Source organism: Festucalex cinctus, chromosome 2 (genome assembly GCF_051991245.1).
Source record: "Festucalex cinctus isolate MCC-2025b chromosome 2, RoL_Fcin_1.0, whole genome shotgun sequence".
Classification (NCBI taxonomy): Eukaryota; Metazoa; Chordata; class Actinopteri; order Syngnathiformes; family Syngnathidae; genus Festucalex; species Festucalex cinctus.
Genome location: NC_135412.1, coordinates 22,262,916 through 22,276,032, shown reverse-complemented (window position 1 = coordinate 22,276,032; position 13,117 = coordinate 22,262,916). Strand labels below are relative to the sequence as shown.

At 39.3% G+C, this 13,117-nt stretch overlaps 1 protein-coding gene across 2 annotated transcripts in view; it reads right to left on the bottom strand.

Moving 5' to 3' along the window:
- mrps9 (mitochondrial ribosomal protein S9) overlaps positions 1–1,433 on the bottom strand; it is a 10,013-nt gene extending 8,580 nt beyond the window's left edge. For both annotated transcript variants that reach the window (XM_077513745.1, XM_077513746.1), the window contains exons 1-2: positions 1,299–1,433; positions 592–780 (exon numbers count right to left, since the gene is read on the bottom strand). In XM_077513745.1, the coding sequence (XP_077369871.1) occupies positions 592–780; positions 1,299–1,397 (288 nt within the window). In that variant the 5' untranslated portion in view covers positions 1,398–1,433. The remainder of the gene's footprint in view (positions 1–591; positions 781–1,298) is intronic.
- Between the last annotated feature and the right edge of the window lie 11,684 nt (positions 1,434–13,117).

The following is a 13,117-nucleotide window of genomic DNA, read 5'->3' as shown; positions in this document are numbered from 1 at the left end:
CGATTCAATATGCGGCCGAATCAATACTTAAACATTAATTTTTGATGGAAATATTCAACAAAACGTTTTACTTAGGGTTAGCGTTCACAATTTAAGCATGGAAGAATATCATATTAATGGATGATTAAGCCTTTAATATTTTTATTTTAATGCTGTTCAAACATGAAACAGATTGCAAACTGTTTGTTAAATAAAGTGTAAATACATTATCATACAAATCTTACAGTGAACATGTACAAGTTTACTGATTAGTTTTGTCTAAATTTGAGTTAAAAAAAAATTGCAATGATTGACTTACGGATTCATTTCGGGATTAATAGGTATCAAATCGAATCGTGGCGACAGTGATTGAGGAAACGATGGAATCAAATGAGTAAGCTCAAGCAAGTGTCATTGACTACTGTCGTGATTTCGGAACAAAATATTTATTCCAAGGCTGCGTGGGACAGTTGTCATTGTAAGTGGACAATTGATAATGTAAAACAGAGCTTTTTGATGGGCTACTTTGTGTAAAAGTTTGGAAAACCGCTAATCTACATTCCAAATCCCCTCAAATGAATGCTGGAATGTGCCCCAAGCTTCAATTCTTACATCGATGTCGTCCTGAGTGAAACTTTCCGGGTCCTCTCCCATCATGTTGGCCAGGTGGCGTTTGCCAATATCGAATTCCTCCACCTGTTTCTTGATAAATTCCATGGTGAACTTTTCGGGGCCGGCAGCAGCAGCAGCCACGTTCTTCCTGTGCACGACGGCACTGGTACATATTTGTCTCCTGACTACCTAGAGGAGGAGAAGAGAGCAGCAAAAACACTGAGGTTTACTTTTACAATGTTCTGACACAAATATTGATCAAGACAAAATGTATAGAAGAGTTCGATTTCTTCATTTGACTGATAAGAACACGCACAGGCCAACCAAATTAATACTACAGAGCTTGACTGTAATTCTGTGCAACGGGTGTGCAAACAATAAATAAATAATTCTTTAAATTTCAAATTGCTAATGCATTTTGTTTTAGGTTCAGGTGCAAATGGCCAATTATATTTTTGAAGAAAGAAACTTTATCTAATGTAAGTATAAACATGTCACGAAAGTGCATAAATATGTGACGTAAAAGGCACGTTCACTATATCGGACGGGACGTGATGTTGAGTACAAGGAGATATTTCAAACCCAGCAACTATGACAAGAATTTAATTAGATAGCAAGAAGATGCTAGCTCAAGGGCATCCCCATTCTAATCTCGTTTCTGTCTGTTTACATTTGCTCGAATGTGGAAATATCATAGCCGGACTCACCTGCCCACTCGCATGTGATGAGACTAGGTGTATTCTTGAACAGGATGGCCCACATTTTGTGGCAAAATACACAAGCGTTCGCGTACACGGCGCCGCCATGATGGCTCATTAATGACGTCACAGCGGAAGTTGTCAAGTGCTGTATTCGAGAAAAGTGAGAAGTCGGATATATCCCAATTCCTCTTGCCCAATTCTGACCTCTGTGTGTCGAAATCACGTTGGGCTGCGTAAAGTCACTTTTTTTTTTAGAATAAATAAATAAATGTTATAATAAATAAATAGATATGCATGTTTATATATATTTTTCCCATCCACGGTCTTTGTCTCTACGGGATTCGCCATTGTCTCGTGACGTCCGATTTAAACTGGTCGATAAAGTCGGGGTCCTGTTTCCCCCCCCCCCCCCTGACTCCGAAAATTGAATTTTCGAGTTAAGGGTTCAAACGGGAGTTCCCGTGCATACTTCCTGGTATGAAGTCAGAAATTTCCCACTTCCCAACTCCCTGAATGCAGCATTGTTGACCACAGATGAAATATGCCTACGTGGCGGCCACCTTGGTGGGGGCAACGTTCCACTCAAAGGCAACGTATACACTTGGAAAATAAATCATAACTTGCTCATTTCTCATACAATGTTCATAAGGCTTACTTTATTATAAATGATAAAATATGTGCTATTATTAAATAAAACAATTTGATTTAAAAAACAACAAACAAACGCAAAAAGGCTTTCTTCTGCCATAAGTATCCAACAAATTTAGCTATTTCATTCTTTCAATCCAGAGGCTAGGGATAGCCGTATATAAAACAAATTACAGACATACCCTACATATATGAATAATGGATCCGTTCACTCTTTCCACAAATATGGAATCGCTGACACTTTGCCCGCACCATTTTAGCCTCACTGTAGGCATGCAGCAAAGGGTCATGTTGCAACCGCTGTACCTATTCATATGGTTAGAATTGAACAATAACAAAACATTGGCCTTTATCATGGATTAAAAACACATTTAATACAATCTTTAATACAGAGGTATTTAAAGTTATTGTTTGATGTTGTTTACAAAGTTTGATATGTGTCATAAGTTCATTCTACCAATAATCACCTCCATGTGACATTCAACATCCCATCAAAGTCATCACATATATTTTGTGTTTATCTATGACGAGATGTCAGTCTGGAAGAAAGCAAAGGGACATTTGTATCATTTATTCGTTAGATTAGAAGGAAAAGTGTTGAAGATGTTGATCAAAATGTTTGAGGATTACACGTAAGGAATTACATTCCTCCAAAAGACATTCTTTCCATCAAAAAGACTGAACAAGTAAATTGGATAATAACAGGCACACGATGGTATGCAGACCACAATACAAAACTGCCACAAATGACAAATGTAGGAAGTAAATTGTATAGAAGCAAAACATTTTTCAACACTAGAGTAATGATGCACAAAGGCCACTTCAATATCAACATTATTGAGTGTTCACATCAGAGCATGACAGCGTGTAAAAAAAGAAGAAAACATGATCACGATGATACAAAGCAAACCAGCCACATGACGCATCAGAAAAGCAAAAATCTTCATTTCAATCAATTCCAGCTATCATCCTGGTCTGACATGCAAATGGCAAAACATAACTACCTTCAAACTTTCCTGATAATAACCGAACCACTAGAAATCTGATGAAAAGATCTGGAACACATTGAAACAGAATGTTCCATTTTACTCTGACACAGATCATCTCGGGGCGCCTCGCTACCACTGACGACAGCCTCAGTGTGTAAGTGCAGAAGTACGTGTATTTGTTTGTGTGCATGCCGGTATGTCTACCGATCAATGTTGTGAGTCTTCACTACTTTGATAGAGTTGGAACGTGAACATGGGACGATTAATCAAAGTGACTCCCGTCCAGTCGATTCATTCGGCGGTGCGGTTGAATTGCCTGGAGCGGGCCTGTCGTCAAGTCGGATGATAAACGGTGTTTGCCCCCTTCGTTTTGCCACCAGCGTCCTCCTGCCCACCGAGAAAAATCGTTTCAACCCGTGTGCTCCAATTCACAGCGGGGCCAAGGGTTGGGACATTCATCATCCCTCCTCATCCGACAGAAGAGTCGTCGTTCATTCGTGGCTGGACTGGAGGGAGAGCTTCACGTTTCACTTTTTGTTCATGATAACATGCACCTTGTTCATAAACACTGACAAGCAGTGAGTGAAGTCCGTGGTGGCCAACACAAATAACGGTACAGCTGATTTCCGCATGGAAAGGCGTAATTCCACAATATGGCTGTCATGACTAGGGTCATGCAAGGGTTATGCTTACTCTTGTGACTAGGGTCATGTAAGGGCTATGTTTACTGTCATCATGACTAGGGTCATGCAAAGGTGATGTTTGGGTCATGACCATGAGGTCAAGCGTCTGTTTTGAACTGATGTAACCAGCATCTAGTTTCTACTGGTAAGGCGCTATGTGATGTCAGAAGCTATGTGATGTCAGGAATCTTTAATCTCTTTATCTGTTCAACAGCCAATCAGATAATTTCATGTCAGTCCTGTTATCCACATGTCTAGCCACAACCAATCAGATCGATTTGAGGTCTATATAAGCCTGTCTGAGTGTTTTTGTCGGATTAATACCCCTTTTCCTCTGTGCAGCTCCTGAGCCCAAGTTTGCTTAGCGTCTTGTGATTCTCGATACATTCTTGTTGTTTCTCGTCTAGTCAAGTTTGTTCTACGCCTCTCGATGTTATGCGGGTAAAGTGTTAAACGCTTATTTGTGTCTGCGTTTTTGGGATCCAACTCCAGAACATAACAATGGCCGCCTTCTCTCTTTAATTGAGTGGCACCCTTTTTCATTGTGTGCCTACTAGGGATGTAATGATTTCCAAACATCATAATACGATATTATCACAATATGAAGGTCACAATACGATAATATCACAATATTGTGGGGGTGGTTGGCAATACAACAACAACAACAAAAAAAGAGCTCATACTAGAAAAAACAAAACAAAACAAAAAAACACAATATTGTGCTTTTGATAGCAATGCATATAAACAACCTACAATCTCTAATAACACTTAATATTGAGGCACTTAGTTACTGATAGGGATGTAATGATAAACAGCAATATCGTGATATCGTGATATTATTACTGCCACAATATATCGTCGTCATCATGTCACGATATTAAAAGCAGAACGTGTTTAAAAAAAAAGTCAGGTTGATTTCCTTTTGTGAAGTTGTAGCACCATATGGTGGCTAGTTTTTTTTTTTTTAGTGCACAAGGCATGTTTTGGCCCTTCTATGTTTAAAATCCACGCTATTGGTCAGATGCATGGGAACGTAATAGGCTTGTGAATCGAGTCAATATGTGGAGGAACTCAATGTGTGTGCGCATTAGCAAGTAAGTGCCTCAATATATATATTACATTTATATATTTTTATATATAATATTTATATTGTTGTGATATTTTTCATTACTGTAATGTACAAAAGCACAATACTGTGTTTTTGTTTTTTTAGTATGAGCTCTTTTTTCCCCAATATCGTGACTTTTTTTGTATCACCAACATCCCCACAATATCGTGATGATTATCGTATCATGACCTTCATATCGTGATATCATCGTATTATGATGTTTGGATATCGTTCCATCCCTAGTTGCTAATGCAAGCACATATTGAGTTCCTCCACATATTGACTCGCTTCACAAGCATATTATGTTACCCTTCATCTGGATTTGAAACATAGAAGGGCCAAAACATGCCTTGTGAAAATTAAACTGCACTAAAAAAATAAAATAAAAAAATAAATAAAATAAAAATTAAAAAAAACAACAATGACTAGCCACCAGAGGGTGCTACAACTGCACAAATGGAAATCAATCTGACCTTTTTGAACAGATGTGCTGCTTTTAATATCGTGACATGACGACGACCATATATTGTGGCAGTTTTCATATCACGATATTGCCATTATCTGCCTACAAAAACAGCAATGGAACGTATCCCAAAATGGAGGATATGAGACAGTGGAGCTGAGCCGAGTGCTCATTCCTTCCCCCCACTTTCGTTCCCGAGGACGGCGGGTTTAATATTGCCAAGCTGAGGCTTTGCTCCCGTCATCATTTCCATGCCGCTTTACGCTGATTCCCTATAATATCCTTAGCGCCTTGCGTAGGGATAAGCCCGTCATGCTGAAACATGACTAGAAACCGTTCACGGTTCCAAAGAATCCATTATGCTTTCCTCCACAAACATGGAGACTCAAATGGCCACTTTTGCTCGTGCTCTTTTATTTACCCTCACTGCTGCGGCGCATGCCGGATTCAATTACAAGTGCTTCTTTAGACCACAAATCACTTAGCAGACATTTCGCTATGCATACATTTTAGCGGGCAACAAAAAGTACTGTCCAAAGATAAGAAAAGGGGCGGGGACGTCTGAGTACCTCACGATAGGATGCGACATGCGATGCAAGGCTCACGATAACGATTATCTCATGATGCGACAATATCACGATTATCAATATATTGATCAAGTAATAAATCCACAATAAACTATGATAAAACTACTCAATACATAAACTGATGTTTTTTTTCAATGACAAAATAGTTTCTTTTTGTACCATCATTGAAACCCAATATTAAAATTGGTGTCGTCTTCACAGTGAGTACTTTAGTATATCTATTTTTTAAACAAATACAAATGTCTTCTTAACAGAGACAACTTTCTGTCAACAAAAATGTCTTTCATATTACACACTATTGTCATGCAACATGTCAGTCAGTTGCATTGGCAATTGTTTCTTTTTATAAACTCTGACGATTTTTGTGCATGTAACATTGCAAAAGTAAGTAAATAAATAAATAAATAAAATTACTTAATTCAAGGGATACTTGACTCATTGAACAATTTTCAGCAGTGAAAAGCGAATATTGTCCAGACTGAATTTGATAACTTCATTATTTTTAAAAAGTCATTTTTCGACTTGCCGTCGACTGATGATGACATCACCTGTGCTGAGGAAGTAAGTAACGGCCAATCATGGCAAACCTGTTTTCTGGGTTTGGTCAGTAAACTCAGCCATGATTGGTTGTTACCTACTTCCTCAACACAGGTGATGTCATCATCAGTCGACAAACAGCAAGTAGAAAAATTACTTTTTTGAAGGTATTAATTGTACATGAAAAATAATGCTGTTACCACATTAATTATTGACAAAATATTGAAGGGATACTTTAATTTTCCATTTTTTTAGCAGTAAAATTAATAATTAATAATATACTAATAAAAATTAGTAATATTTTGCTTAAAATGAATTTGATACATTCATTATTTTTTGTGTACAATTATCACCTTTAGAAATGCATTTTGCTGTCAACTAAAAATGACATCACATTGTTTGTGTTGAGGGCTCAGGTAACAACCAATCATGACTCAACTTGTAAACATTAGGTAAGCTGTGATTGGTTGTTACCTGAGCCCTCGACACATATGATGTCATTTTCAGTCAACAACAGGTGGCAAAATGCATTTTTAAAGGTGTTAATTGTACATGGAAAATAATGACGTTGTGAAATTCCTGAAAGACGAAATATTAAGTATTTACTGATGAAAATTGCAAAAATTAGTTAAAGTACCTCTTTAACTTTTTACTGCTGAAAATTGCTCAATGACTCAAGTATCCCTTTAAATATTAAATCCAATGAAATTCCTCAGGAATTGTGGGCTTCAAAAAGTTGAAACATAAAATATGTTTTAAAATGTTAAAATTGAAGCTTATAATACACATTTTTCATAGAATCATATGAAAAAGTGAGTGAGTTGCTGGACAGATCAACGTCTTCCACATGTCAAAGATGAGTCTTGTTCACCTGAAGACTTGTGTCCATTTCCCCACCACTCTTCTGAGGCGCTCCCCCTAGTGGCCCGTCAAGTGATTGCTCAATAAGACATGAACAATATTAACTACAAATATCGTGATACTTGCGTAGCCGTATCGATAGACAAAGTATCACGATTTATCGTGATATTGATATATCGTCACACACCTAGTTAAGAGCTCAGTAAAAGACTTGTGGCGTGGATCCAATTGCAGCAGGTGCATGTGTGAACAAAGTATCACCCACTGAAATATTCATATCATTGCACACGCACAAACACATATGTGCAGATTACAGACCCTGAGTGGGAAATGAATTTGCCATGAGTAATAGATAAAGACATTTTCCTGAGATGCGTAAAGGCAGCTGAAGTGCCAGCGATGACCTGTAGGAATCAGTCCTCATCAATATCAGGATAATTACAAAGCGCTTGTGGCAGCGCGTGAAATGAAGTGCGCGTGCGACAGATTGGGCGCTGGCCATACATGTCTGCAGGTATTACGCCGCCTTCTCCTCAGAGTGCCTCCATGGGGGGCAAGTGCTGCATGAGCGGACCGCAACTCTTGCTCCTGCTCAGCCCCGTTTGGGTCCCCGCTGTCTGCGGCTAATAGCCTTTGACAGTTTGAGAGGAGGGGGGGGGGGGGAGCAAACATAAAGAGAGTGTTCTTTTTCTTCTGGCAAATTCTTAAGAAATACACTCCGATGCATAAGTATTGGAACTGGGAGGTTAATATTTTGATCTTTACTGACGACTGAAAACGTGGGGGGGGGGGGATTCACTACCAGAATATTCCTGTTTAATATGTAAAAAGGTCTATCAGGGCCCGGTTATTCAATTCGCTGTTATTTTAACTACTGTTTAACCCCTAACCGCCGGTTAAATTCTTAACCCGCCGTTAACCAACCAGCTGTTAAATATGCATTGTTCAAAACTTGGTTAGTCATGCCGTTTGTTAACGGCACCGACAAAGTTAATCGTGCCGTTTACGTCGCTGATTAGCAGCGATATATCCCACAATTCCTCTTTTTGTTTACTTCCGGGTCGGCGAAAGAAAGTGGAAGATACTATCCAAATGATCCCTGGCACTCGCCGAAAAAAAAATAAGTCGGAAGTTTTCTGCTGACGAAGAAAACTTTATTTGATCAATGGTTGAAGCAATTTAGGAGTTTTTGTGAAATAATTTATTTGTATTATTTTTTAGAACATTATAATTTATTTTTCTACTGTCTGTATTTTCAGTGAATATTTTGTGTAATATTTTTGCGTTTTTTTGCCAATATTTTTGTAGCATATAATATTGTATGCTTTTGATTTTGTTTCTCATATTTTTGTCTTTTTTGTCTAACATATTTGCATTTTTGACTGATTTGTATTTTTTGTGTAATATTTTGATACAATAGTTTTGAATTATGTGTCTTCTTTTTGTATTTACATCTAATGTGTGTATTTTTAATCTATTTGTAATTATTATTAATATTTGTAATTACTGTTCCATCCATCCATCCATCCATCCATCCATCTTCTTCCACTTATCCGAGGTCGGGTTGCGGGGGCAGCAGCTTTAATTACTGTTTTAAATTAAAATATAAAAACTTATTACAGTATTTAAATTGAATTTAAATGAATTTCAATTAAATAGCAGATATTTAGTGTTTGATTATTATTGACGTGAACGCAAAGAAGAAACATGACAGGTAACCTCTCTTTGGAATCCCCTCTCTGTCCATTTTTAGAACGAAGCTTTAAAAAACACATTTTTATTATTTCTCTTTGGACTCAGCATGTGACTTGGAATTGTATTACTGCTAATCGCTGTAGCGCGTGCGTAATTTTTCATCAGAATAATCACCAATGTCAAAATCAAGCCCTTGATGGATTCTCTTTTTCTTGCGCTCAACGGGCGTCATGAAGGCAGCAGAGTTGATCACACTGTTAAAAAGATAGTGGCATTTTTTAGGTGTGGTAACTTTAACATCAAGTTGACAGCTGGTTAGAGTTAACAGAGTTTTCAACAACAAGTTATGAGTGCCGTTAAAGTTAACGGTTGGTTAAATCTACTTAACCAGTGGTTAAGTATATAACCGAGTTTTGAACAACCGGGCCCAGGATGTATAATTTGTCGTGTCCAAACGTTTCTGCAACCAGTACAGCAAAAGCGTGCACCTATATGACCTTCCACCGATGAGGTTGTTCCAAGTGTTTCCCAACATTCACATCCATCTCTCACCTGGAACCACTTTGTTGCCCGCATACCTCCCTCCCTCCCTCTCACACACAGGATTGAGTTCGCCCCCAACAGCTGAAAGGTTACTTGAGTCCGTCTCTGGGTTGCAGAGATGACATGACCACTTTCCTTCCTCTTCTTCTTCTCTCAACGTTCATTTGAAGGCCCGGAGAGGAAGGAAACCATTTCAGACTGCAGGCTGAACTGGGGCCGGCCCGCCTCATTGGAGAGGAAGAGGATTTGCTTGCTTGGGAGAGAAACCTGACACTTGTACAAATGTCTGGGAATGAGTGAAGAAAAACATCCGCAACCAACCCCATGCAGTGCCCTCCTCATCCACCTCAACCTTTTCCCCATAATGGGCCCAGTCTGCTCCAAAGTCATGTCCCCAAGGGCCCAAACGCGCCAAACATTTCGACACATTCTCATCCCGAGTTGAGTTAGAAGAAGAAAACAAGGGTTCAAGTGGAAAACTTGAAAAAAGTACAGAGGGGTATATTCACTAAGAATGCGCTGCGTCCGGTAATAGCGCAAAAATATTGCACCACAACTGCGCCCAGTTACCAATCTATTCATTAAGGATATTGGTCTAATCATATACCGGCGCAAACACGGCCAAAAATTCTGACAGCTTGGAGCAAATTTGCACCTGATTTACCACACATGGCAATGGATTTGCGCCAACAACATGGTTGTTATAGTAACAGTTGCGAGAAAGATGACATTATCAGAAAGCTGTACAGATCAGAAAGGACGACGACGTCATTCATTCATAAAGTACAAATTATTGGTGCGATCGTTTTTTAAAAATATATTTTCAGAGGTTGAGGTATGCATCTGGCACGTAAAAATGATCCGATTTGCGGTGCGCGTTCCTTTGACCTGTGTCGAATTAGAAGGAGACGTTGACGTGGAGTTGCACCTTAGCAGTTGACAAATTGCAGTGCTTATTGGAGCGAGCGAAAGACTGTTTGCAGGGTTAATAAGCAGCGTTGATCTTGCGAGAACAGCTACTGACCGCAGCAATTTGAAATGATACGCCTGTGACTTGACATGAGGGGCAGACGGGACAAGAACTTCTTCAGCAGGTCCGAAACGAACAAGAAAATCTGCAAGCTTTTCCTCCCCCGCTGTTCCGAAGGGCGAGGATTACCACCGTGCTCCTTCACATCTGGCCCGCCGTGCAATTTGACAATGTAGAAAGGTTCAAATGGAATATTTGCCCCGAGGGGGTCAAGCCGCCGTAATTACAAGGTCCAATCGGCCGGCCTAATCAGCTAATAGCGCGTAGCTTGGCCCGAGTAAACCTGATCGGAGCGCTTGTGCTGTTTACTTATTAAACCTTGTTCCCATGTTTCAGGGCGCCTTTGCAGCCTGCGGCCCCGCGCGGCCCCAGGCCACATTCAGCTCCTGACGACGCCACTTTGAAACGGGACCACACTGCTTGGCAAGACAGTTAATCAGTATCTGAGGCCTTTGTTGCGGAATCTTTCTCAAATCTGGCAGGCATTAACACCTCGGGTGGAATTTTCACCCTGAGGTGGCAAACAGTACAGATGTGTGCGTGTGTGACAAAGGTCGAGTTCTCAAGGTTTCTTTTTTTTTCCCCCTGATGTTTTTTTTTTTTTTTTCAAGTTTTTCCTTGCCCTTTTCTGGTTCCATCAGGGGATGTCATTGGTATTAGTCAACTATGGGCATGGGAAGCCATTTGAGACTTTTGTGTGATTAAAGCACACCACTTATTAATCATTTTCCAGTATTGGGTTAGGCATTGTGCACAAAGAATAAAAGTGCCAATATCTCTGGCATCTTATTCCCTGAATTTTATTTTAATCTGATTAAATCATTCAAAACCAAAAGCGTGTTAATAAATTTTTAATACCTTGTTCTTCCCTACCAAAAACATATTTATATGTTTTTTTGTTTTTTTTGTTTTGTTTTTTTAATGCTAGAGCACACAGAAGGCTTTGATGCAGCTTCTGACCTGAAGAGGTCGCTTAAAGCAATGGTAGTTATTACAAAAAAAGGCCAGCAGGGGGCAGGAGAGTATAAGAGATCAGCCAGGGCTATGTTGCAACAAGCTGTTTTTGCCAGTGTCTTCAACAGGTTTGTGAATAATGGAGAAGCGGAAGCAATATTCTGATGCTCATGGCTGCAAAACGGAAACATACAAATATACTTTCTTTTAGTAGGTTAAATTTTTTATATCAATAGAACACAATATTCTCTGGCCTTTGCAAAATCAGTCAAAATCCAGTTGCTTCAATGAAAATAACTGGGAGTGAATGAGTTAAGTGTCAAAATACAAACATACGTGGGAGACACCATTATCCTGATCCTGATGACGCATCCCGTGCACAAACGGAAGCCGTCTTCATCATTTCAATGGAAATTTGCTGACGTAATGGGCAAGAAAAAGATCGTCTTTCATCCCAAATACGGCGCCAATTCTGTTCAGAGTCAAATCCTCAGCATGTCTGGTTTCATGTCATTCCGTGTGGGGGTGGGGCGGTGGGCACTCCTAATGTGGGCTAAAACGTGCTTAGAACATGACATGTAGCAGAGTACAAATCACCCGAAATGTTTACCGTCCACTTGGACTCGCCAGCAGCTGGATGTGCCAGTTTCATCCGGCTTTCGGTTGGAAACACATCTTTGGCGTGTCCTCCGTGGCTGTACTGCTTTTGAAGAAGTGATTCTTTGTTGTAAGGCGTAATTACACCTTTGATGTCCCCTGTGGGATGCCATCATTCCTTGTGAGTGTCTATGCTGTCATTCATTCCATGTCATAGAATGTGTATTTTACGCACGCGATACATCACGATGATGATGATGTAAGTGTCGTGTTTTGGTTCCATGTAGTTAAGTTTGGTTTTAGGTGTTTGTAGTGTTTTGTCCTGAGTTCTGTCTCTCTCGTCCTGCCAAGTCTGTCCCTCCAAGTCTGTCTACATCAGGTCAAGTCTCTCCATGTTCTGCCAAGTCTGTCCACATTCAATCCAGTTATGTTGATCAGCCTGCTCACTTCCCGTCCTGTCACTTACTTGGTTATGGTCAATAAAGTTATTCTCAGTCCTCTTCCCATCATGTGTCTCTGCCATTGGGTCCATCTCCCTTCATCCACTCGCTCCACAATTCATGACAGTAACTGTCCAAAATTCCAAATACTCATATTCATAAAAAGTGCTATAAAATCACAATTGCTCAACATAAATTGGCATTTTTTTTGAGGGAAGAGTTTAAATGAACCATTTCACAGAATAGCTGGTTAGGTTTTCATAAGTCTTGTGTTCCTTTTAAGGGGTACTTCACTTATTTAGCCCATTATAGTAATAAAAAGTTAATGTTTTGTTAATAATTAATTTGATACTTTCATTACTTTTCACGTACAATTAGTACCTTTAAAAACACATTTTGCAACTTGCTGTCGACTGAAAATGACATCACAAGGGCTCTGGCAACCAATCACAGCTCAACTGTGTTCTAGGTTTGGTCATGTGACATTCACAAGCTGAGCTGTGATTGGTTACCAGAGCCCTTGTGATGTCATTTTCAGTCGACAGCAGGTTGCAAAATGTGTTTTTAAAGGTACTAATTGTACATGAAAAATAATGAAAATATCAAATTTATTATAGGCAAAATATTCATGTTTGACTGCCAAAAATGGCTAAATAAATAAAGTATCTCTTTCAGGGCTCTATAAATAAA